At 45.1% G+C, this 23122-nt stretch overlaps 2 protein-coding genes across 2 annotated transcripts in view; both read left to right on the top strand.

Annotated features, from left to right (window-relative positions):
• Window positions 1-8126, top strand: part of LOC147006592 (uncharacterized) — a 96430-nt gene extending 88304 nt beyond the window's left edge. Inside the window, exons 5-6 of the mRNA XM_085868472.1 lie at window positions 3188-3322; window positions 3446-8126. Of these exons, the coding sequence (XP_085724598.1) occupies window positions 3188-3322; window positions 3446-4374 (1064 nt within the window). The 3' untranslated portion in view covers window positions 4375-8126. The remainder of the gene's footprint in view (window positions 1-3187; window positions 3323-3445) is intronic.
• A 147-nt stretch (window positions 8127-8273) lies between these two features.
• On the top strand, window positions 8274-21173 carry LOC147006591 (uncharacterized). Its single transcript, XM_085868473.1, has 3 exons — window positions 8274-11957; window positions 13124-13212; window positions 20955-21173. Exons 1-3 carry the CDS (start codon window positions 11858-11860, stop codon window positions 21171-21173), a joined length of 408 nt encoding a protein of 135 aa, XP_085724599.1. The 5' UTR covers window positions 8274-11857.
• Window positions 21174-23122: the final 1949 nt, after the last annotated feature.

Below are 23122 nucleotides of genomic sequence, written 5' to 3'. Positions count from 1 at the left end.
CTTTTGTTCTGTATACGTGCATGTTAATGTTTTGCATTCCTGACTGCATATGTTCTTGTATAATAAATGTGCTTGTTTAAATGTGCCCGTTTGTCGTGTCATTTTTCCCCCATTGAAGTGCCATATTGGTTTTTTTCAGAATACTAGTTGGTTTTTGAAGACCGATAATAGAATCGGGTTCGGCGAGGTCTGGCGATTATACCCTCTCGGTTATCCCAGAACGGAACGAACCACTGAAGCGGTTCGTGTCCAAACAGGCCTTCACCGAGGTACGGTCCCTCAGTCGGTTACCCACGCGAATACTTAGGTATATCGATATTCGGCGATTGACCCTGTCGCGCACGGTTAGAATACGGACTGGGCCGTGGTGTGCATTGAAGGCACACCCGTGACTGGTTCTCGGCATTGTTCCGGGAAGTCACGACCGAATTGTTCGTCCAGTGGGCGTACGGCCGCGATTCGGTTAAAAGTGGTCGTTCGCACGCCGGGCGGGTGAGGATTCGTAACACTGGTGTCAGGAGTGGGATTCAAATCCATCCCGCCTCCAACCAAATTAACGGGAATAGGATCAGGGGTGTGTAGAGCGACCCTCGATTCCCATTAAATTGCGAGTGGTAAAAATTTATTCCGAGAAGCAAGATGGTGTTTCAAGGCGAACGGGAGCAGGAGGGACTCGGAATGGATTTAGAAATGTTAGAATCCATGGCCCAGGATGAAATCCCCGAGCAGGACGTTCCCAATATGCAGGTTGAATTTCCCCCACAACCAAACCCAGAGTCCGAAATGGGCGCAGCCGCGGCGGCCGCGGCTTTCGACACCCCCCCCTCCCTCCTCCGTCAAAATCCTTCCCCAGCCCCCAGCGAAACCGCGACTGACAATGGCGGATCGATCTGACTGGAGTCATCGGACATCAACCAATTGATACAGATGATACAAGCCATGAGTGGGGAAGTGAAATACGAAATGAAAGAAAACGCAAATGAAATAAAAGAAGAAATGAATAACAAAATGGAAACAAACATAAATAAAGTAAAAACAAATGCGTGCAGGATGAATAACAAAATGAATGCGAATATGACAAACGAAATGGAAAATAATGAGGGGTGAGATGCATAGCATGGGGCGAGGCCTGCAGGCGAGCATAATCGCAGTCGCGTGCAACGAAGCGCGGACGGTGGAGTGCAAAATGGCGGCACCACGTGTTGGAGCGAACGAGCTTGGAGGGAGTGCAACGGCTGTCCGGCCCGCGATGGAAGCGGGGAGGACAAAGTAATTCGGGAGACGCTTTGGGCGAGACTCGTGCAGGTGACAGAAAAAGTGACGGTGACACAGAGGGAAAAATTAAATGCGGTGACTGCGACGTATAAGAGACACGTGGAGACGACGGATATAAAAAAAGAAATAACAGACACGGGAGGTAGAAACGGTAGAGGAGGGACTACACGAAAGTAAAGACGAGCACACACACATGGAGGTAGTGGAGGACGATGAGGGGGAGCTCGTGGAATGTGTCGTGACCCGGTGCAAGCAGCCGGATAGCCTCCTTCAGGAACGGGGGGAGGGAATATTCCCCCTTGAGGCGGATCTTGGCCAGGTGGGTCCGGTAGAGGGGGCGAGTGCTGTGGACGGGTGCACGTGGAGCTTGGGTGGTTTGGAGACCCCGGGACCCCTTGTAGTGGCACAAGTCCCTATTGTGATTGTCCCGGTATGTGTGTACACGAGTGTGGCGAAATGTGTGCTGAAAACCGCGCATAGCATGGGTGAAAGGAACAGCGTGTGCGAGGGAAACGGCGTGTGGTTTTGAAATGTTTGAGTAAAACGGCGCGAGTAAGTGAACGGCTGTGTGTGAGAGAGACCGTGTGTGAGGTCGCTGTATGTGAGGGAGATGGCGGTTGGCATGCGCGAACATGCAACCGCATGTCCCGGTGTGAATGTCATGTGGAGGTGTGTGAGCGTCGTGGCACGTGGGAGGTTGTGCGCGAGAGTGCGACGAAGACGGTGCCTGACAGTGGACAAAGGCTGAGTGGCAGCCGAAGCTGTTTTGGGGACCGTGCCGGGTTTGCACGGCAGCGCGTGCGGGGTCCGTGCTGTGCTACGCACAAGGCTGCCACATGCGCGCTTGCGGGAGTGAAGCCCGGTCCGTAAACGCACGCGGTGGATTAGCCGATCCCAAGGACTGACAGAAGGTCGGCTGGATTATGGATTTGGACCGGACAGGTTCTCCACGCGAGCGTGATTGTAAAGCTCCGACGAGCAGAGCACATGTGCTCGTGTGGGGAACCTCTCGAAACGCGAGGCTTGCTTTGAATGCTCAGAGGGACGTCATGGTCAGAATCCGGCAGGAGGGAAATCTCTGCCGGATGGTACCGTCCGAGGAGGGACGAGGTGCGCGAAGCGCGAACAGCGACCATGACTTCACGGGCAAAAGAGCGCGAGGTTGCGAGTTGCTGCGCTGTTGCGCGCATTTAAAAAAACAAAAAAAAAAAAAACAAGCCTCGTTTTGGGTGAACATGATTCCCGGGCAAGGGGTGGAAGAGCCCCTGATCCAGGCACAGGAATACAAGTTAGGGGGATGGGTTAGCTTTGTTAGACCGGCTCCATGGGGCAGGAATAAGTCCTCATGGGGCCCGTGGAATGGAATAGTTGGAGGGATTGTAGTTCAGATTTAGGACGGTAAATGGGAAGTAATATTTGGAGACATGGACAGACTTTGAATGTTTCGGGGGGGATGAAGCTTACCTTCGTAGTGTTAAATGGAATATGCTACTAGTTTAAGGGATGACGAGGGAGCATGAGTTCGTTATGGGATTTAGTGAGAACATTGGCAGTGAATAGCGATGGAGTGAAATGAAGTGGTGAAATGAATGGAAACATGTTGAGTGAGTGAGGCCAGCGGGCCTGAGTATACATGTTTGTATGTATGTGTATGTGTATATGTATATTTATATATATATATGTATAATATATATATATATATATATATATATATATATATATATATATATATATATATATATATATATATATATATATATGTGTATTTTGTCATTGGAAACAACTCGTTTTATCTCCTGTAATGGTGGACGCATTATTGAGTCTCGTTCTCACAGTGGAAGTATTGCATACTACCTATTGATGTGGTTTATATGTGGCAGTGTTTAAACTTCATGTCCTTCATTATTTTCAGGTGATGTTTATCCTGGAAATGTGGAATCCAGACGACACAACGGTTCATCTGTCTCAGAAACTTTAAGATGTGCTCCTGCAGAGGAAGATTCAGATGTTCATTTTACAAACGACAGCCCTGTCTGTTCTGCAACAGGTGAGCAGAAACGTGTAAAATAAACATGAACTCTTTTGAATTCTGGGTTTATAAAATTTTTGAAATCGTTCAATATTTTGCACTTTGAGTTTCACGAAAATAACTTCTTGTTTGTTTTTGCAGAACAATCAAGAAGTCCAGTTAGGCAGATACGATCCAGGAGGAGCTTGAGTGTGAAGATGTTGTCGATTTTTAATTTTCAATCCCAAGAAGAAGATTCAAAATACAAGTGTACATCTGTTAAAAACGGCGCAAAGATCAATATTAAATTAAACAAACCCAAAAAGGTTATCGATCGGCAAATGTGTTATCAGTGTAATATATGCAGTGCAGATTCTACTTCAACAAACATCAAAATACACATGAGGACCCACAGAGGAGAACGCCCACCCAAATCCTCTGTCTGTGATAAAGGTTTCTCTGTAAAAGGCCATTTAAATCGGCACATGAGTATCCAGACAGGAGAACGTCCTCACAAATGCTCCATATGTGATAAAGGTTTCTCTGAAAAAGACAGTTTGAAAATGCACATGAGATTCCATGCAGGAGAGTGTCCTTACAAATGCTCCATCTGTGATAAAGGTTTCTCTCGAAAAGGCCATTTGAATCAGCATATGAGGATCCATTCAGGAGTGCGTCCTTTCAAATGTTATGTCTGTGATAAAGGTTTCTCTCAGAAAGGCAGTTTGAATCAGCATATAAGGATCCACACAGGAGAGCGTCCTTACAAATGCTCCATATGTGATCATGGTTTCTCTCATCAAGGAAATTTGAAAAAGCATATGAGGATCCACACAGGAGAGCGTCCTTACAAATGCTCCATATGTGATAAAGGTTTCTCTGTAAAAGGCAGTTTGAATACGCATATGATGATCCACACAGGAGAGCGTCCTTACAAATGCTCCATATGTGATAATGGTTTCTCTCATCAAGGAAATTTGAATCGCCACATGAGGATCCATTCAGGAGAGCGTACAAAAAATTCACACAAAAAGAACAGACAAAAATACATGAACGAGAAAACGAAGCATTCTTTTAATACACCAGAATAAAAGAAGCCCCAGGTACAACACAAAAGTATCCGTAAAATAATCGGCAAAGAGTACCTACGCAGACTAAGACTAATTTTGAAGTCATCCCTCTCTCCAATGAACAAAACCAAAGATATAAACCAACTTGCAGTGCCGGTATTCCAATTTTGCTGTGTAATTATAAATTACATGAAACGAACGCTCGCCCTAACTATTCACAAGATGTTCCACAAAAACCAATGCATACCGAGGGTGTACTTACCTGGACAAGAACGAGGAGGTTGTGTGATGGAGCTTAACCAAGTGCACAGAACATCGTGTGTCAGACCAGCGGAGTATGTGAAAATCTCAACAGACAATCGTATGAGATTTGTTCACGACCAAGAAATCAACAAACCAGAAAAGTGATCCTTCTTCCATTTGGCAACAAACTTCAAAAAACCGGTGTAAATGATGGATACTGCACAGGAAAACGAAACAGAAACAAACACAGCCCCAATGATTGCAAAGAAGAAAAAAAAAAACGACAAAAAGAAATATCAGCAGATATACTCTGACAAATGGGAGTGATAAAAGAGCAGGAAGATTTAAAACAGAGCTTGACAGGACAGGGATTGACAAGCATGACCCAGTGGAATGGCTAAGAAGAGGTCTAATTAATTGGGATGGAGAACGAGGCATCATAAATGCTCATCATCACAAACTGATGCCTTTAAGAAAATGGTGGGATGTATGGACATCACAAACCAAGCACTACGTCCGGACATGGTGCTCAAACACAAAAAGGAAAAGTCAGCACTGTTCTTTGAGGTTTCAGTTCCCAATGACTGTGGATGACATGCCACAGAAATCAGAAAAATTAGGTCAAGATGACCTCAAAATTGAAGAAAGCTGAAATTGTACCAATGATAGTCGGAGTGAAAATTATACCAGTGATAGTCAGAGCTCGAGGAATGATAAAGAAAACCCTCACTGAATACTTGAATATCACTCTGAGAATATCATTCCAAACAAGCTCCAAGTGGAGGCTGTCAGAGGTTCAGTGAAGATTTTGAAAAGAGTCCTTGCAACGAGGCGATGAGAAGGACATTTCACAGTTTGGTTTTTGAATCATGATCCTTCACCAAAAAGGAGGTGGAGATTTTGAGTTCTGAGAGAACTTTCTCTCAACTTTTGAAATTCAAAAGAGAGAACATCCAATGAAAGCTGAAAAAAAACCCTCAAACAAACAAACAAATTAAATGAAAGAGGGAAAGACCAGCAGTTTGAAAATTTACTCCAAAGAGTGAATCAAAAACTAAGGAAATAGAAGCAGACTGTTGCAATCACCCCAGAAAAAGATGAACTCTTTTTGGAAAGGGATTTATGAAAATTGAAAAGAACACAACAAGAAGGCGAAACAGATCCAAAACTTGTGAAAGAAGAAGCGACATCGAGAGGATTAATTGTTAATTGCCTCAAGTGATAATTGCCAAACAGAAAATTATGAAACACTCACCAAGATGCCAAAATTCAAAAGCCCTGGTCTGGATGGCATCCCACATTTCTGGTGCTCTTCACAATCACGACATTGAGCTTATCCCAAGGAGAAAAGGCAACGGAATGAATGGTCGTCCAATCCTGATCTTCCCTTCTGAGTTTTCAACATGCAAAACACCATTTAAGGTCCACTCTCTCATCCTGACCCACTGTCTTTCGATCTTCACTCATTCACTATGTCTTTTGCACATGAGAAGGAGGAAAACATTCTTTCAACTCTCGACTTTTTGTTATATACATGGTGTCAGCTCATGAAATAACTCAGACACCAAACATATCGGTTCACAACATAACAAAGGGAACAGCAGTAGAAAGTGGAAACGTCAACAGCAGGGTGGAGGGGAAAATAGATGGAGACTGACAAATATGGGATGCAGGAAAGGATGAAGGCAAGAGTAAGGGGTGGACAAGTGGGACACATAAGTAAAATGTTGGAAGTACTGAGGGATTGTTTACCGGGTGTAAAAAACATCATGCTTTTGGATGGGTGATGACTTGAGATTGTGGTGAACAGATGTCTTCAAGACCTGGAGGGAAGAATCAGATTGAATCGAGTGTGGAATGTGGTTCCACAGGTTATGAAAAAAGAAATACATGAGTGCAGGTAAGCAGTGGTTCTGGATTTTGGCGGTTGAACCCTGAAGGGGTTGATGGAAGACTGTGTGCATCCTGCACATACCTCGGAGAGAAGATGCACATGGAGGGTGCAGGACCAGAAAAGAGTCGGAAGAAGATGGAGACAACCGACCTGTTGGCGATGGTGAAGTGATAGTCTCAGCTTCATCGTGAGAAATTCCAATGATCTTGAAAGCTTTCGTTTCCACGGCTTCAAGTTGAGCAAGATGTGAGCCACGGGAGCCAGCCCTGATGAAAGAGCATACTCCATTAAGCTGTGGATGAAAGCCTCGTCGGTGGATAGGAGCTCAGGTGTGCCAACGAAGGACTCTGCATGAAGGAGGATGTCCCGTCTGGTTTTGGAGGCCAACTTTGAATTGTGGCTTGCGTTGAGCGAGACCCAAGAGTTTGAGTGACTGAACCTCTTCAAGAGAGTTGTTGAGAAAGTCGATGGGTTTGTGGTACAGTCATTGGGGAGCAAAAGGGGAAGAGGGAAAGATGTTTAACCAGTTTGTGATTTTTGTCAAGGTCAAAAGTGAGGGAAGAGGTTTCTTTCTGTCAGAAGGATGAGAAACAGAATGTCAGAAAAACAGAAAAACAGAAACAGGGATGTCATGGCAGAGAGTGGAGTCATTAGCAAAGAGATAATGAGAATTTTCCAGCAAGTCTGTGATATCATTGATGACGATTAGGAATATGATGGGGCTGAGAACACTGCATTGGGGAAAGTCCAGCCTTGACAAGGAGAGGAGAAGAAAGAGTTCTGGTGAGAGCCCCGTGTTGGCTTCAAGAGTGGAGTTGGCCTTGGATTCAATAGGAAAACAGTTTGGAGAGCATGTGGGATGCCAGACCATATCGAAAGCTCAAGATATGCCCAGAGAGACGGCTTTTATGTGTCTATTAAAGGCCTCCAACCATTGTTGAGAAAGTAAAACTCGCATGTGCAAGTTGGAGTGACCTGGTCTGAATCCAAATTGATGACTTGAGATGAGACTTTTGGATAAAATGAATGATTTTACGTCAACTGTGATGATGGATTCCACGACATTGCTATGTTTGGAAGTGAGCTTCCAGTGTTTGAAGAAAATATTTTAAAATCCTTTTCCAGGCCTCTTGTTAGGTTTTTCCTGCATAATTCTGAGTGCAGCCAAGTGAGATTTCGCTCAAAAGTTCTGCAGGTTTAAAAAAAAATAAATGCAGAAGGTGAAATGGGAACTTGTCTTTCTTCAACAGTTTATTGAGCATTGCAGGTGGAGATTGATGAAAAACCCCAAAGATAAAATGAAAACTCTGTCGAGATGCAGTCATTGATAATTTAGGTTACAAACTTCAGGGAAATACTTTCACGAATTCAATGATAGATTCTGTTACATTAAATATAGTTGAGGAGTAAACATGTCACTGATGCAATTGACTCGTCATTGAACAATTTTGATTGACTATCTCCAGTCATAAATTCCTGTGTTCACCAAAGAAGACATGATGGTTTAAAGACAAATGTACATTCCAATCAGATTCATGACTGCAATTATTCTCCAGTTGAACGGTAAAAATATTACAGCAAATCAACCAAGAACAGGAATAGTAAAATTGTTCTCCAATAAATGATCCACAACACACGTGTCATGACTGCTTGTTTTTACTGAATGCATCAGTTAGTTCTGTCTTTCCAAACTCAGAATAAGCAATGTTTCATGCTGTGAGAAATTTGTGCAGTATTTTTGTATTAATATGAACATGACAGTAATAACAGGCAAAATATTCAATGATGTCAAAGAACCATATCACGCCAGAAGCGTGGTCAATTCAAAAATGCAATCCAACAAAAGAAACATATATCACACTTGAAGTGGGGTTGTGGAAGAAAAATAATTAATTATGTCTTGTGAAATGTATAATGTGCTGCACCAACCATTTTCTGTCATTTGAGGTGATGAACTGATGATACTCATTTTCTCTTGTGTGCTTTTAAATGCTTGTAAATGTCTCATCTGTTGCAAAGCATTGGAATTAACTTAAGTCGATTTGTCATCATGTGTAGTGTTGTTCACCACGAAGAATCATGGAAGTCTGTTTTAAAACCCACTCGCCCAGTAACCGGGCAGGTTGGAATGTTCGGCTGATAAGCTCGCAGCTGAAAAGCTCAGGGTAGTTGGAGTTGCTTGCCAATATATATCTCTATCTTGTCAAGCATTGTACCTAGTCCCCATCTCTCACAATGTTTCTTTGTCAGTTCCCCATTCCTCTTCCTATAGAATACTGTGTTTGGTCATAAAATACTGCACACAGCTGTGTTTTCTCAGAACACCCCACATTTTACCTTGAGGCTGGAATGTTCTTGGCTTGGAAACATCTTAACAGGCCATTGAGATGTCAGTAAGCTTTTATAACAAGTGCTGTTCTTTGTGTAACCCATGCCCCCTCCTTCACTCTTTTTCTGCAAATAATTTTGCTCGAAATGTGATAGGTTTGGAAAAACAGAACGGAGTGAAGGAAGTTCACAGCATCTCATCTTGGTGTTGATCTGTGTATTTGTTTCTTGCAGTGTACACGTAAATAAGTGATTCAACTCTCACTGGAACTGGTGTTATTGGCGTGACGTTTGATTCCACTGGAGGTTCCAGTGATTCCACCAAAGAAGTTGGCGCAGTGAGCAGGGCTCGCAACATTCCGGAGGTGGTGGGGGGTGGGAGACCGAAGGTCAAGGTGACATCGGTTGAGGTGATGCGGACGCAGGTGGCCAGCTGAAGGGGCAGGAAAGGGGACTGCAACAAATTCCCTTTTCTGACTCTTTCACTGGGTCCTGCATTCACGCAAGTCATGTGCCTTGCCTCTGACCAAACTGGGTGACGTGAGCCTGAGGAAATTGAGTTGTCATTTATTGGGATCTTCGCGCTGTAAGATCTGAATTCAAACCAGGTTTTGGCAATCCGTGCCAGGAAAGCTGGATTTTGTGACACATGCCATGAAGTTGGATTGTGAGAAATCCGTGCCAGGTTTGAATATTTTGATCCGGGCATTCAAACATTCGAGGGGCTTGGAGAGCCGCTCCGCTGATTTTGAGTCACAGCACGAGCAACTGAAAGGTGCCTGCTGATTCTTCGTGGGCACGTAAGTGAGGTGCTGCATGAGGTTGACGCTCAATGCACTGTGCTTTCTGGTCCGAAGTTGTTGATCAGCGCTGTATACTGAGCGCTGTGAAATCTGGAATGTTGGAACATCTGTTGAGTTATGCAAGGATCAAGGACCCTTGGCTTGAGGTATCCAGGATTCAGATGAGTGCAGGAGGACTTGCAGTCCCATGGGTTAACATCATTTTACAAAATGTTTTGGGCCCCTTTTTGCTGCTGGATGGATGGATGGATGATTGTGACTTGAACTTTTAAGGATCATTTTTGCTGTTTGACAAATGTATAAGCCTGGTGTTGACCTAATGGTAAAGATGGTGAGCTTGGGTCATGGGATCCTGAGTTGAAATCCCACTCTGCTGTTGAATTAATACCAGAAAGGGTTGACTCTGCCTGTTACCCTTCCATGGTCGGCAAAATGAGTGCCAGTTTGCTGGTATCTTGTGTTGGCGTGGTGACCCACTCAGGATTGTGCCCAATAGCCAACGAGACTGTTTATGCGGCACCAACGCTCTGCACAGAGTATGGTCCCAATGGATGAATGTATGACAGTGATTTATATTTGTAAAAACACGATGAATTGTGTGTTCAAGATGATTGTGGAATTGAGTCTTCTCAAGTACATTTGATCATTTCCTGAAACTGTTTTGCAGTGGAACAATGTGGAATGTTTCATGGTGGTGTGAGGTCAATGTTCTGAACGTATTGATGAAATAGTTTGTGTACGCGTGTGTGTCAGTTTGTGTGAGCTGGAAGTATATCCTGAATAAGAAAACTGCCAAAAAGGTGAATTGGAAAGTGTTTATGACGGGGAGTTATTATTGTCAGAGAAGATCACCTTGACAAAGTGTAGAGTATATCCAGTGATGTTATGACAAATGCCACTGAATATTTTAATAGACAAGAAAATACAGTTGTCTTCTGTGTGGGAGAATTATCATGAATTTGTAATCTACACTGGCCCCATGATGTTTGGTGTGGGGGACACGGAGCGTCCAGAAGTGTGCAGGGTCTGTGCCTGGCTGTGTCGCTGTCAAGGAAGAGTTGGCGGAACAATTGACAGTCAGGGGTTGTATAAATTGTTGAAGAAATTTCCTCTTCAAGCATTTGTAATTGGTGTTGCCAGATCAATGCGTGAACGAATAAAGACATTGTTCCTCACTCATATAATATTTTTTGAACTTTTGTAAAATGTTTCAGTTGAGAGGATTCCCTTGCAAATATGATTATCCACGTATTCTGTTCCATTTTCTTTTTGTAAACCATCCATCTTCCTTCAATTGCGATTGATTTGTCTTTTTTTTTTTTTAAAACCATGTTACAACCTGGAAATATTGCATAAGTTCCAGGAAGACTTCAGTACATCTTTTGGTGCATGGTGAAACATAACTTTAGATATTTCTAATTCAGGAAACAAATTTAATGAAGATAATGCACGGATTGTTGTGGATACGCATTGTGGGAGCTGCTGAGGTTCTACGAGCTGAACCAGTCAATGTAATGTTGTTCTTTATCAACACTGAGGACGTACCGAAGTAATGATTCACTCCCTTGATCTGTGTTACTATCTGTACCTCCAAATCCTGTGGAACCTCAAAGGGGCTGTTGTGCTCTTTTCTGATTGGCTGTTCTTGGGCCTTGCCGACATTGTTACCTCCACCACCGAAGGTGAAGGTGGTGATGTTTTCACCCCTTTGTCTGTTTGGCTGTGCGCAGGATATCTCAAAATGTTGTGGACGGATTCGGATGATGTTTTGTGGAAAGGTTGTGTGTGACATGAAGGAATTGATTACATTTTTTGAAGATCCGAATCCAGATCCAGATCTGATAATTTCAGTGATTCTTCACCATTGAGAGATGGGGCTAAACTAATATAAAGCACGATATCTCCATAAGTTGTGAACGGATTCGGATGAAACTTCGTGGACAGGTTGGGTGTGTGACAAGGAGGAATTGATTTGATTTTGGTGAAGATCCGAATCCAGATTTGGCTGCAAGAATTACTTCATTTTCTAAGTGATTCTTCACCATTGAGAGACGGGGCCAAAAACGATAACATGATGTACCAAAACGTTAATGGGCCCGATCTGTTCATTGTGACATTATGTGGCAAAGGTGTGCCCTCCACCAAGTACCCTTCCAGTTAATGTTCTGAAAGGTCTCTCCACATTTCTCAGAGGCAAATGTGAAGGCTTCCCTTCACTCTCACAGAGATTTGCTGAATGAGAACCTTCACTGTCATCATCGTGTGCTGTGTGAGTTCGTGCAGGAGCGAGTGCCCATTGAGACACAAAAGAGCTGGCTGGCTACCTGTGAGGAAAGGTGAGTACAAAAGGCAGAATGTGAAACTGAGGTTAAGAGGCTTGGGATAGAGAGAGTGCACAAGCAGGGTCATTCACCAATGTGTGTGCCGTCCATGGGATGGACATTAAATGGGAGTCCCATCTGCTGGTATGAGTTTGTGGATGTTAAACATCCCACGGTGTCCTTCGCGAAGAGTCAGCGAGCTATTGTTGGCATCCTGAACAAATTACAAATTCCTGCCCGAACCAGTGGAGGGCACTGTATCAGCGGTACATCCACACCCTCAGGTGATGATGCTGTCCTGCCACCTTGTGCTGCACACGAATGAAGAAGAAGACTTCTTTGATTCTGAAATATAAACCCCTTTAATATCGATCTAAAAATGTAATTTTATCTTCTTTATTGTTGTCCAACACCGTTTCAGATACATTTGTGTGTTTTTCCACCATTATTCCTCTTTTATCCTTTTCGTGAACAGAATTCCCCATTCATAAATTGATCTGTGTCCAACAGGGCTGTTCAGAGGGAGTGAATTTACCTCTGAACTGTCCAGTCTGATTTGATGATCATCCTGACCATGCAGTGTCGAATGAAGAGCTCGTCTTGCTCGTGAAGGCTCGTGTCTAACTGTTTGTGGCATTTTTGGTTGGACAAAGGGTTGATGTCCGAAAGGTCATCTTTCCCTCTCCTGTAACTGAGGATAGGAATGTCCTTCCTGGTGATTCCATCCGTTTCATGAAATAACATTGGTGCTTCGTCAGTGGGACGTTTGGTCACAAGTGAGCAGTCCCTCAGATGGACCTTGTGCTTCGTGTCCCCTCTGATAGTTTTAGTTTGGAGAAACAAAACATCTTTCGATGTCTTTCATGAAGAGTTGGCAAGTTATTTCCAGCACTCTGACCAAATTACAACAACCTGCCTTCACCAACTCCAATCACATCTGCTTTCCCAACCACTTCCTGAAAGACTTGGCCCAATCTTACATGTTCTGAGCCCTTGACCTCTTACTCGAAGACATGGTAAACGAGAAACTGGCTCATCCAGACGAAGAAGAAGAAGAACAATTTTTGAAATTGACTTCTCATTTCCACAATTCACACACATCTGAACACTGTCGTGTTCTGTACATTGATATTTTTCTTTTACATCATCTCTTTTGTGTTGATTTTACCTCTTCTTTCCAGGATCTCTCAATCAGAGTGAAGATGATGAGAATGATGATGGTGATGGGTCTGAGTCGAATGAGGACGAGCTCACTGTTCAGCATCAAGTGGTAAGCAAGATATTGGATTACCTTCACACAAGGCTTGGTGTTGGCTTGATGGGAAAGATGGCTGGCTTGAGATCTTCAGGTCATGACATAGAGTCGTTACTGCACCGATGAATTAGCACCAAGTGGGTTGACTCAGCCTTTCATCCTTCTGATGTTGGGAAAATGAGTACGAGCTTGCTCGTAACAGGGGCACTGCATCAGTGGCACATTTCCCTCTCCCCAAGAAAATGAGACAGCCCCAGGCTGCACACAAACAAACCAGATAGGCACTCGGTGGAGTGCGTACCTCCTCCATGTTATACCTGATCCACAAGAACATTTCGGACCAAATACATTATTTATATATCATGCCATGCAGTCCAATGTCGTTTTTGTCCAAATCTCTCGTTGGTGAACAATCACTTCATATCCAAGGAAATCAGGCACAGGTGGAGGCCATTCAGCCCATCATGCCTGCTCGAACACCACACTCATTTATCAACACAAGATCCAAGGAAGAAAATGCAAAAAAAATGTTTTTAATGAATGATTTTTTTTTGTTGTTGTTTTTGTATTTTTTTTTTCTTTTTCTTCCCCTCAGGGGAGGGGGTATGGGCTTGGATAAAAACACACATCAACAACCACACATCCCCCCTTGACAAGACCCCACCAACAGCACTCCGTCCACATGCACACAATCACCCATCAATACTCAAACTCCCTAAAAGTCTGATCAACATCCCTGCACACCTCCATCTCCATAACTTCCAGGTACCTATCGAATTCCAATTTAATTCTTATCTGCTGTTTCTGCTGCCACTGCCTTTCCAGGGAGGCCATTCCATGCATTAACTCCTCTCTGAGTAAAAGTCCCCTCCCTGACTACCATCTTCACTCTCCCCTTCTTTACTCTCAAGCAATGGCCACTGGTCCTATCCCTGTCTATGCTGTTAAATAATTCATTTTCACTTATTTTATGTCGACATTTCATTATCTTACACATCTCTAGATTTCCTCGTAACCGCCTTCTTTCCAGTGTACAAAGCCCTGTATCCTTCAACCACTCCTCATAACTGAGTCTATCTCGGCCTGGAATCAATCCCGTCGCCCTGCACTGAACCCTCTCCATGGTGTCGATGTCCTTCCTGAATTGTGGTGACCAAAACTGCACACAATATTCAAGATGGGGCCCTCACTAATTTCCTGTAAAATGTGAACACCACCTCTTTTGATCCATAAATGATCCCCCGAATACAACTGAAAACCCTTTTTGCTTTACCAATAGCTGCCTGGCATTGTGCTACCTGCTTACCTCCCATATCTATTACCAGCCCCAGATCCTTCTCCTGTGTGACACGCTCCAAAATTACCCCTTACATCCTGTGATCTCTATTTTCATTGCTCTTCACCATCCCAAACACCTTACACTTGTTCAGGTTAAATTCCATCTGCCAATCTTTTCCCCAATCGATACAAGCATCATGCTTTCCTGAATCTGATCACCACCCCCTCTGCTATACACCGTACTTCCAAGCTTTGTGTCATCTGCAAATTTGGAAAGCTTACTCTTTACCCCATTATCCAAATCGTTGATGTAAATAATGAATATTAATGGTCCGAGTACTGATCCCTGAGGTACCCCACCACTTACCTCCTCCCAGAAAGACATCCTCCCACTCACAGCCACTCTTTGTTTCCTTCCACTCATCAAAACAAGTTCGTATTGTGAACATACCCTGTGGGAGTTCATTCGTACAACTCTCAGGTGAGGGATAGCACGGACGACAGATAGTTTTGAAATTTGTTAAGATTTTCATCGCATCAGAAAAACAAACCAGAACACCTCACAAGAGTGAGGCTGGTTTCATAATCATCACTTGCGACTTCATTTTGCATTTGCCATCGCCCAGCGCATTTAATACATCTATTTTTGAACAACAATTTTAAGAAAACGGGCCGAAAGGGCCATTTCTCGGCCCAAAGGACCGGAATCGCACTTTGGGCTCAGTTAATGCCTGGGGAATGGTCTCGAGAATATTCCTGTCAAGTTTGGTTTGGTTCAGTTGACTTCTAACCAAAAGATAATTTTTTAAAAATTGGGCCAAGAGGGCCGTTTGTCGACCCAAATGGGCCAGAATCTCACTTGGAGCTCAGTTGTTGCCTGCAGAGTGACCTCAAGAATAGACCTGTCAAATTTGGTCCGGTTTCTTTCACGAATAACCGAGAAATAGCAATTTTAAGAAAATGGACCCAAAGGGCCGGAATCGCACTTTGGCCTTAGTTACTACCTGGAGAATGGTCTCAAGAATAATTCCTGTCAATTTTCATCGAATTCTGTTTCCGAATGATGGAGAAATAGACGTTCAAATGAACTGTACACAAGAAAGGAGAGAATGCCAGCGGGTCTTCCACCCCACGGGGAAAAAGTGGTACCTCATCAAATGCCTTCTCAAAGTCTAGATTTACGAAACGCATTGCCTCTCCCTCATCCACCCAATCACACACTGCTTCTTAGAACTCTAAAAGATTTATTAAACAGGAACTACCTTTGGTAAACTCATGCTGACTTCCATTAATGAGTTTGTATTTGTCTCAATGTTTCCTCATCTGATCCTCAATGAATGTCTCCAACACTTTCCCCACAACTGAAGTCAAACTAACAGGTCTATAGTTTCCCAATTCTTCTCTGGATTCTTTCTGAAATTATGGTGTTACGTTTGCAACTCTCCAATCCTCCGGTACCTGTCCTGACTCCAGGGAATGATTGCAATTATCCATCAACATCTCGCTTACCTGCTCGGCTTCCTCCATCAATACTCTCGGGTAAATATGATCTAGACACGGAGCCTTATCTTCTCTTAGATTACCGGGCTGTTCCTTTATTTCCTCCACTCCAACCTGGATCTTCTGGAAAAGCCCTTCCTCACCTCCTTGATCGATACTCTCAGCCATTGGAAATTCTCCTGACTGTTCTTGTGTAAAAGTTGAAGAAATATACCTGCTTTATAAGCCTGCCATCTCACCTTCATCACCAACCACTCTCCTGGTGCTCTTCCTCAATGGGCCCACACTGATCCGAACCTGTTATTTTCCTCTGATAAACTGAAAGAAAGCCTTATTGTTATGTTTAATATCCTTAGCCATGTCCTTCTCATACTCCCTTTTGGCTTACCGAGTTTTTTTCTTCACTTGCCTCTGTTAACTTAGATTGTGATATAAATCGAACTCCAGTCCTGTTATTTTAAACCTAATAAATGCCTTCTGCTTCTCCTTCATAGCGTTCCTTATCTCACTACTCAACCACCCTGGTCTCTTTCTACTTCTCGTTTTACACCTCATTGGAATGTACTTACTCGGCACTCTATACATTGGATCCTTGAAGGTTTCCCATTTTTCTGATGTTGATTGTCCTGTTGTTAGAGTTTCCCACTCCACATCACCCAATTCTCCCCTCACCCTCAAAGTTTGCATTCCTGAAATCTAATAGCCTTACCCTACAATCCTGAACTCTAACCCTTAACAGAATCTTTGCACACACAATGTTTTGGTCAGTTTCTCCTAAATGCTCCCCAACCACCACCTCCTCCACCATCTTGAGATCGTTCCTTAAAAAGAGGTCGAACACTGCAATCCCCCTCGTGGGCTTCTCCACAAACTGGGTTAAAAAGCAATCTTGGAATAAAACTCGGAAATCCTCATCTCCTCTTCCCTTTCCCTGTTCCTGGACCCAATCTATCACTGGCAAGTTAAAGTCCCCCAAAATCAAAACTCTTCCCTTACCACATGGCCTTTTGAATTCTTCATGCATTCCTCCTCCTTCCTCCTCTTCCTTCCCATTCAGAGCCCCATAAAAGCATCCTCCCAGTATCTTACTGTTTTTACAATCTCCAATATCCACCCATACAGAATCCTCAACATTTATTCCTTCCTTGATGTCACCCCTTTCTCTTGATACAATGCTGTCCTTCACCCAAATTTCTACCACTCCTCCTATTCTCTCCTTCCGATCACACCAACACACCTTGTAGCCTTCTAATCCTGTCCTCCAGTTACTCTCCTCCTTAAACCACGTCTCACTCACTGCAACTATATCGTACTCCTCGCAATCTACTTTGGCTTCAAGCTCTTCCATCATATGATTTGAACTTCTGGCATTGGTATGAAATACATTGAACTTTTCCTTTCCTGAAATTATATTTTCCTGCCTGGACTTACTCATCATAATTACATCATGTGTTCCTTCCTCAATACCTTTTCCACCCTCCTCTGACCTAAAAAACATCCTCTATTCCTTCCTCAATTCCCACTGTAAACCTTGCTGCCCCCTTTATATTGTTACGGCTGTGGAAATTCACAAACCACCATTCAGGTCCTGTAGGTGAGATATCTCTTAAGTACATGTGTAGTTAGCCCCAAACCCGTTGTTTAGAGGGAATTATTGTGATTCATTCGGGCTGCGACGCTTTGAGAGAGCCGTTTTTCTGTTCTATCTTTATTTTGAACCAACCACGCTCCAACCGTCAGACAACAACAACAACGCCAACAGCCACGACCTTTCCCTTCACAACTCGCTCCCGCAAACATCGCATCACTGCCATTCCAAATGGCACCATGGCCATCGGCCACCGCTGGAAACCCTCCACCACCTTCACCTCCCTCCTTCTACAGCCATTCTCGCACCACCTGTGAGCACCGAGCGTCGGGCTGTCCTGGGCTTGTACAAGATACGCGCCGAGCCGCGAGTGCAAATAGCGGCCTTTTTGAGGAGAATTTGGATCAGGAATGCAACACGCCCACTTCTGATCCGTCCAATTGGGAAGCGCGGGGAAGCTTGGCCCCGCCTGCAGGCGCGTCTGTCTGGAATCGAGATATGCAAATTCTAGGATCAGGGGAGATTCACGCCCCTTTTCTTCCGTCCAATCGGCGAGCGTGGCTCCGCCCTCGAGGAGATCCTGATCCGGAAATTTGCATATTGGGTTCTCCTGCCGGCCTATAAAACGCCGAGTGCACGGCAGAAAAGGAGAGCCAGTTTGGAAGAGCGAAGAGTTGTTGCGCAGAGAGTTACTTTTTGGTTGGAGTTGGAGGCGCAGGCAGTCAAGTCGGGTTGGAGAGCGGAGTGGAGTCGGGAGGCGAAGGCGTCAAGGTGGTTTTCTGCAGTCGGCTGAGGAGAATTGGGGGAAGAGTCCAAGGAGCTCGGGTCCGAGGCAGGGAAGACGGCAGTCGGCGACGAGGTCGCGGTGGGATTGCTCGTCGCGGGACCCAAGCCAGTCAACCATTCTCCTTCCCCCAGGACATCAACAATCCCCCCCTTTCCCCCGCGCTGAGACAGTGCAAAAAGGGGGCCCCGTTCCCACCCCACTCCAAGCGGTGCCAACGAAACTCGCGAACGAGCACGAAGTTGGGGCATCGCCGCGCAGCCACATTTGTGGCTCGTCACGATGACGCGGGTAGGACCCCTCCGGTCTCGCGGACCTGACCGCTCCTTCAGGTCCCACGCACACATTGGCCTACGGGCCCGTCTGCCCCCTTGCCTATGAGGGTGGCTTCTTTCCTTTGCTTTTGAGTAAATGTGTGTCGGCGCCGTCTGTGAAGTAAAACGTATAAATGCTGCCGTGTGTACGCGTATTCGGTCGTATCTCTGCGTCATTGTTTCTTTTGTTGCATTTGATATATGTGCATTCTGTTTGGCTGTATATGTGTGCTCTCCGTGTGCCGCGGAATAAATGTGCATTATGTTGAACTGTTTTCCCGTTTCGCTTCGTCTTTTCTTTAATTGAATCTTCATCTTGCTTCACGTAAAGGGTTCATTTGTAGTGGGCTTAAAACGCCCGATAATTAATCGGAACCGTCGAGGCCGACGATAACACCGCTCGGTTATCCCGATAGCACGGAACGGATCGCTTAAGCGGTTCGTGTCCGGAGTCGGCCTGCGGCGAGGTGCGATCGCCGGTCTACCATCCGCGTGGGTACTTTGGTAGGTCGAGTTTGGCGAACAATCCTATCCCACGCAGGGGGCCGATTGGCACGATTGTGGTGAGGTCAAAAGGCCCACCCGTGACTGGCTGCGGGCGATAGTTCCCGGAGGGTCACGACAGAATTGTCCATCCGGTGGGCGACGTGCCGCGATTCGAGTCACGTGGCCGATCGCACGCCGGCGGGCGCGAATTCGCAACAATATTTAACGTACGGCCATCATTCTCGAAACTCTCTTTGTCCCCCAAAATGATTCCCACTGCTTCTGAAATGTAAAACCTTCCTCCACACACCATTCTTCCAGCCATTGGTTGACGTCTGTTGCTTTGCTCATAATTTCTATGTTTCCTAATCCTGGGAGAATCCAAGAAAACGTGACCTCACAACCCTTTGCTTTTAGCCGCTTTCCCAATATCCTGTATCTATTTTTCAAAACCTCTGCGTAAACTTTCCCTCCATCATTCGCACCGAGGTCACCACAACCATCTTCTTCCTGCTCTGACCTGATTCAATGTTGTTTTCCCTTCCTTCAATGTCCCGAACTCCCTCTCCTTCAAAACTGCACAGAATTCCATGTCAACGATCCTTCCTGCAGAATGAAGAATTGACACATTTAATTATCTCATCACCAACAAAAACGTCTCCCACACCTCATGTCCACCAATTTCGATTTCTGCACCTTCACCACTTTCTTCACCCAATGCACCCCACCACTACCTGCACCCGTTGCACACACACCACTTCCTGCATCCGCTGCACACACACCACCTGCACACGCTGCACATCCTCCACTGCACCTCCACCACAGATTACACCCGCTGCACCTCCATCACTGCCTGCACCTCGCTCCACTTCCACCACTGCCTGCACACTGCTGCACTTCCACCACTGCCCGCACATCGCTGCACTTCTACCACTGCCTGCACCCCGCTGCACCTCCACCACTGCCGGCACATGCTGTACATCCACCACTGCTTGCAACTGCTGCACACCCACCACTGCCTGGAGCTGCTGCACCTCCACCCTGCCTGCACTCCGCTGCACTTCCACCACTGCCTGCACCCCACTGCACCTCCAAGACTGCCGACACATGATGCACATCTACCAGTGCTTGCAACTGCTGCACCTCCACCACTGCCTGAACCCGCTGCACCTCCACCACTGCCTGAACCCGCTGCACCTCCACCACTGCCCACACCCGCTGCACCACCCTCACTGCCCCCCCCCCCCCGTTCTGTGATTCCCTCATCGAGTCGTCTCTTGGCTTCAGATGTGATGAACTTTGTATGGGTGTTTGAATATCGCTGTGACTTGATGGCGATTGGTTTGAATTCGGTAGTTATTATGATTACTGTTAAAGGAGGTTTTTCTCTACCAAAGGTTATCTCGATTTTCGAGTGCTGTTTTAATCGGTCGTTTCCCAAGAGGAGATCTTCACATAAATTCCGGAGTACCAGTAACTTTACAACACGACAGGTGAATCTCACTTTGGCGAGTTCAATTTTACGGTTTCCCTGTACTCCAGACCCTCACGAGGTTGAAGCCATGGTTACTCTATGTTCGGCTGGGTAGACCTTCCATTTATGGTCTTTTACCATTTGTGCTGCTGATAAAACTCTCAGAGCTGCCGGTGTCGATCAATGTTTCCACCGCATGGCCATTTACAATCTCTTTTGATAAACAACATGGTGAAGCGGCCACCACCTTCCCTTCCACCAGCTACTGAAATTGATTTATTTACCTTTGCGGCACACCGGCATACCCAAACGTGATGTCCATTGTTTTCACAGTTGTTGCAGGTGGCATTCCAGGTTGGACATCTGTTTCGTGAATTCCTCCTCTACCCACAAAATAAACATGAAGCAGCTGCAGAGGTGGTTGGTGAGGGTGAGGTCGAGGTATCTGGTTCCTCAGGTGAATTTTCCTCTTCCCTTGTTTCAAGAGGCTCTCGTGGAGCTTCTCACGTTCCCACGGTAGCAGCATTTATCGAGAAAACAGGTGGCCCGTAGGACTCGGATTGTTTCTGGGCCACATCTCCAGCCCGAACTTGGTCTGAAGCTGTTTGAAGGTGCAGTGTCACATTTTCCAGCAGGCACTGTCGTATCCATGCAGACTGCAGTCCATGTATGAATGCCTCTCGGGAACCATCATCTCCATTCTGCTGGGCAGTCACACCCTGGAAGTTATAATCTTTGTGTAATCATCTCAGAGCTTGCATGTCTTGGTTTCGCGTCTCACCAGCCTCCTGTTTGCGTGTGGTGAGATGTCTTCCATATATCTCGTTCCTCTGCTTCAGGGAGAGCGCCCGGAGCACGTCAATGGCAGCGCCGCATGTTCTGCACCCGGAAAAATGTTCACAGGCAGCAGGTGAGACGTGATTTATAACGGTGTTCAGCCTGTCCGGGTGAAGATCCTCGATGCTGTAAGATCAGTGGTTCTTAACCTTTTTACCACCACTCCCCCTCCAGAAGTTGGTCCTTGCCTCCACGCCCTCCCCCCCCCAACATCTTCAACCAAATCATTAAAAATCCCTCCTGAATTAAAAGGAAAAACTGAAAAAATGTGTCTTTTTCGTCTTTGTTCAATAAAAATAATTCTGTAGAAGCAACACTCGTATACACAGCATATTTCATGAGATACTGGACATTCTTTCTTCGCCACCAGATGTTGAATGTGTGGTGGAATGCCAGAGAGAGCACAACGCAAGTCCCCTTCAACATTCAGCCTGTTTCTGTACTTGGTCTTGACAGCAACGAACGTGGAAAATGCAGCTTCACAAAGATACGTTGAACCAAACATTGTCAGAATCCGAAGAGCTTGATGTGAGATCAAGGGTGAACGGGAAGGTACGTGACCCAGAACGTCTCCAAATCCAGTGTTTTTGAAGTCTTCTTCAGCCGAGGAGTTGAACTTCAACTCAACAAACTCCTCTTGCACTTCGTCCGAAAAATCAGCTTCTTCACATTGAAATGGGTTCCTCATGAATTTCCACGCTTCGCGCTTCTCATCTTTATCCGGAAAGTATCTGATGAATTCTGCTTTCAATTCAGTCAGATGAGTAATTATTTGTTTCTTTAACTCAGAATCAAGGTCACTGTGAATGGGAGCAGAATCCAAGTTCACAAAACTGGCTGTATTTCCATCCTGAATTCGACATTTCCAGAAGTCGAGTTTGTCCATGAAGGCTCAAATGACGTCATGGTGCATGATTATGTTGATGTTTATTCCCTTGGAGTTTGAGGTTGATGCCATTCAGCGCTTCAAAGATGTTCACCAGGAAAGCTGGAGAGAGCAAAAATCCTTCAGACTGGAACTTGTCATGGAGATCTGCTTTCTGTTGTGAAACTAGAAATGTTGCCACTTCTTGTGGTTGTTCCTAAAGCCATCTGAGCGTGTTTCCCTTCAAAAACCATCGTACGTTTGTGTGGAAAAGCAAGGATTGATGTTCAGAATCCATATCAACACACAGCTGTTTGAAGAGACGACTGTTTTAGGCTCCAGCGTTGATGAAGTTGACGACCTTGATAGCCTGGTTCATGACATCCCTCATTTCAGCAGGTGGAGTTATGGATGCTAAGGCTTCACAATAAAGGATGCAGTGCGTACCTATCGCAGATGGACTTTTTTCTTTCACTCTTGTGATGACCAGGTTGCAAACCAAGCATGGCCGGAGCTCCATCAGTGCACACCCCTTCCAGCGAGTCCCACAAAAGTTGATTTTCCTTGAAGAAGTTTCACACCACTTGAATAATATCTGTTGCTGTTGTATAACTTTCCATGGGATGGCAGAAGAGCATTTCCTCTTTTACACTATTGCCTGAGACGAAACGAGCATGCATCAGAAGCTGAGAACATTGAGAAACATCAGTCATTTCGTCCAACTGGATGGCAAATACAGGAGAAGCTCTTACTTGGTCGAGAACTAAATCTTTGTCTTGAGACATTTCATCGATCCTTC

The sequence above is a fragment of the Eptatretus burgeri genome, unplaced genomic scaffold (assembly GCF_056783735.1).
Source record: "Eptatretus burgeri isolate ZD-2024b unplaced genomic scaffold, Ebu_testis_v1 Ebu_testis_scaffold_3162, whole genome shotgun sequence".
NCBI classification, from domain to species: Eukaryota; Metazoa; Chordata; class Myxini; order Myxiniformes; family Myxinidae; genus Eptatretus; species Eptatretus burgeri.
Note: the sequence above shows the minus strand (reverse complement) of the source record. Positions and strands in the feature narration are given on the sequence as shown.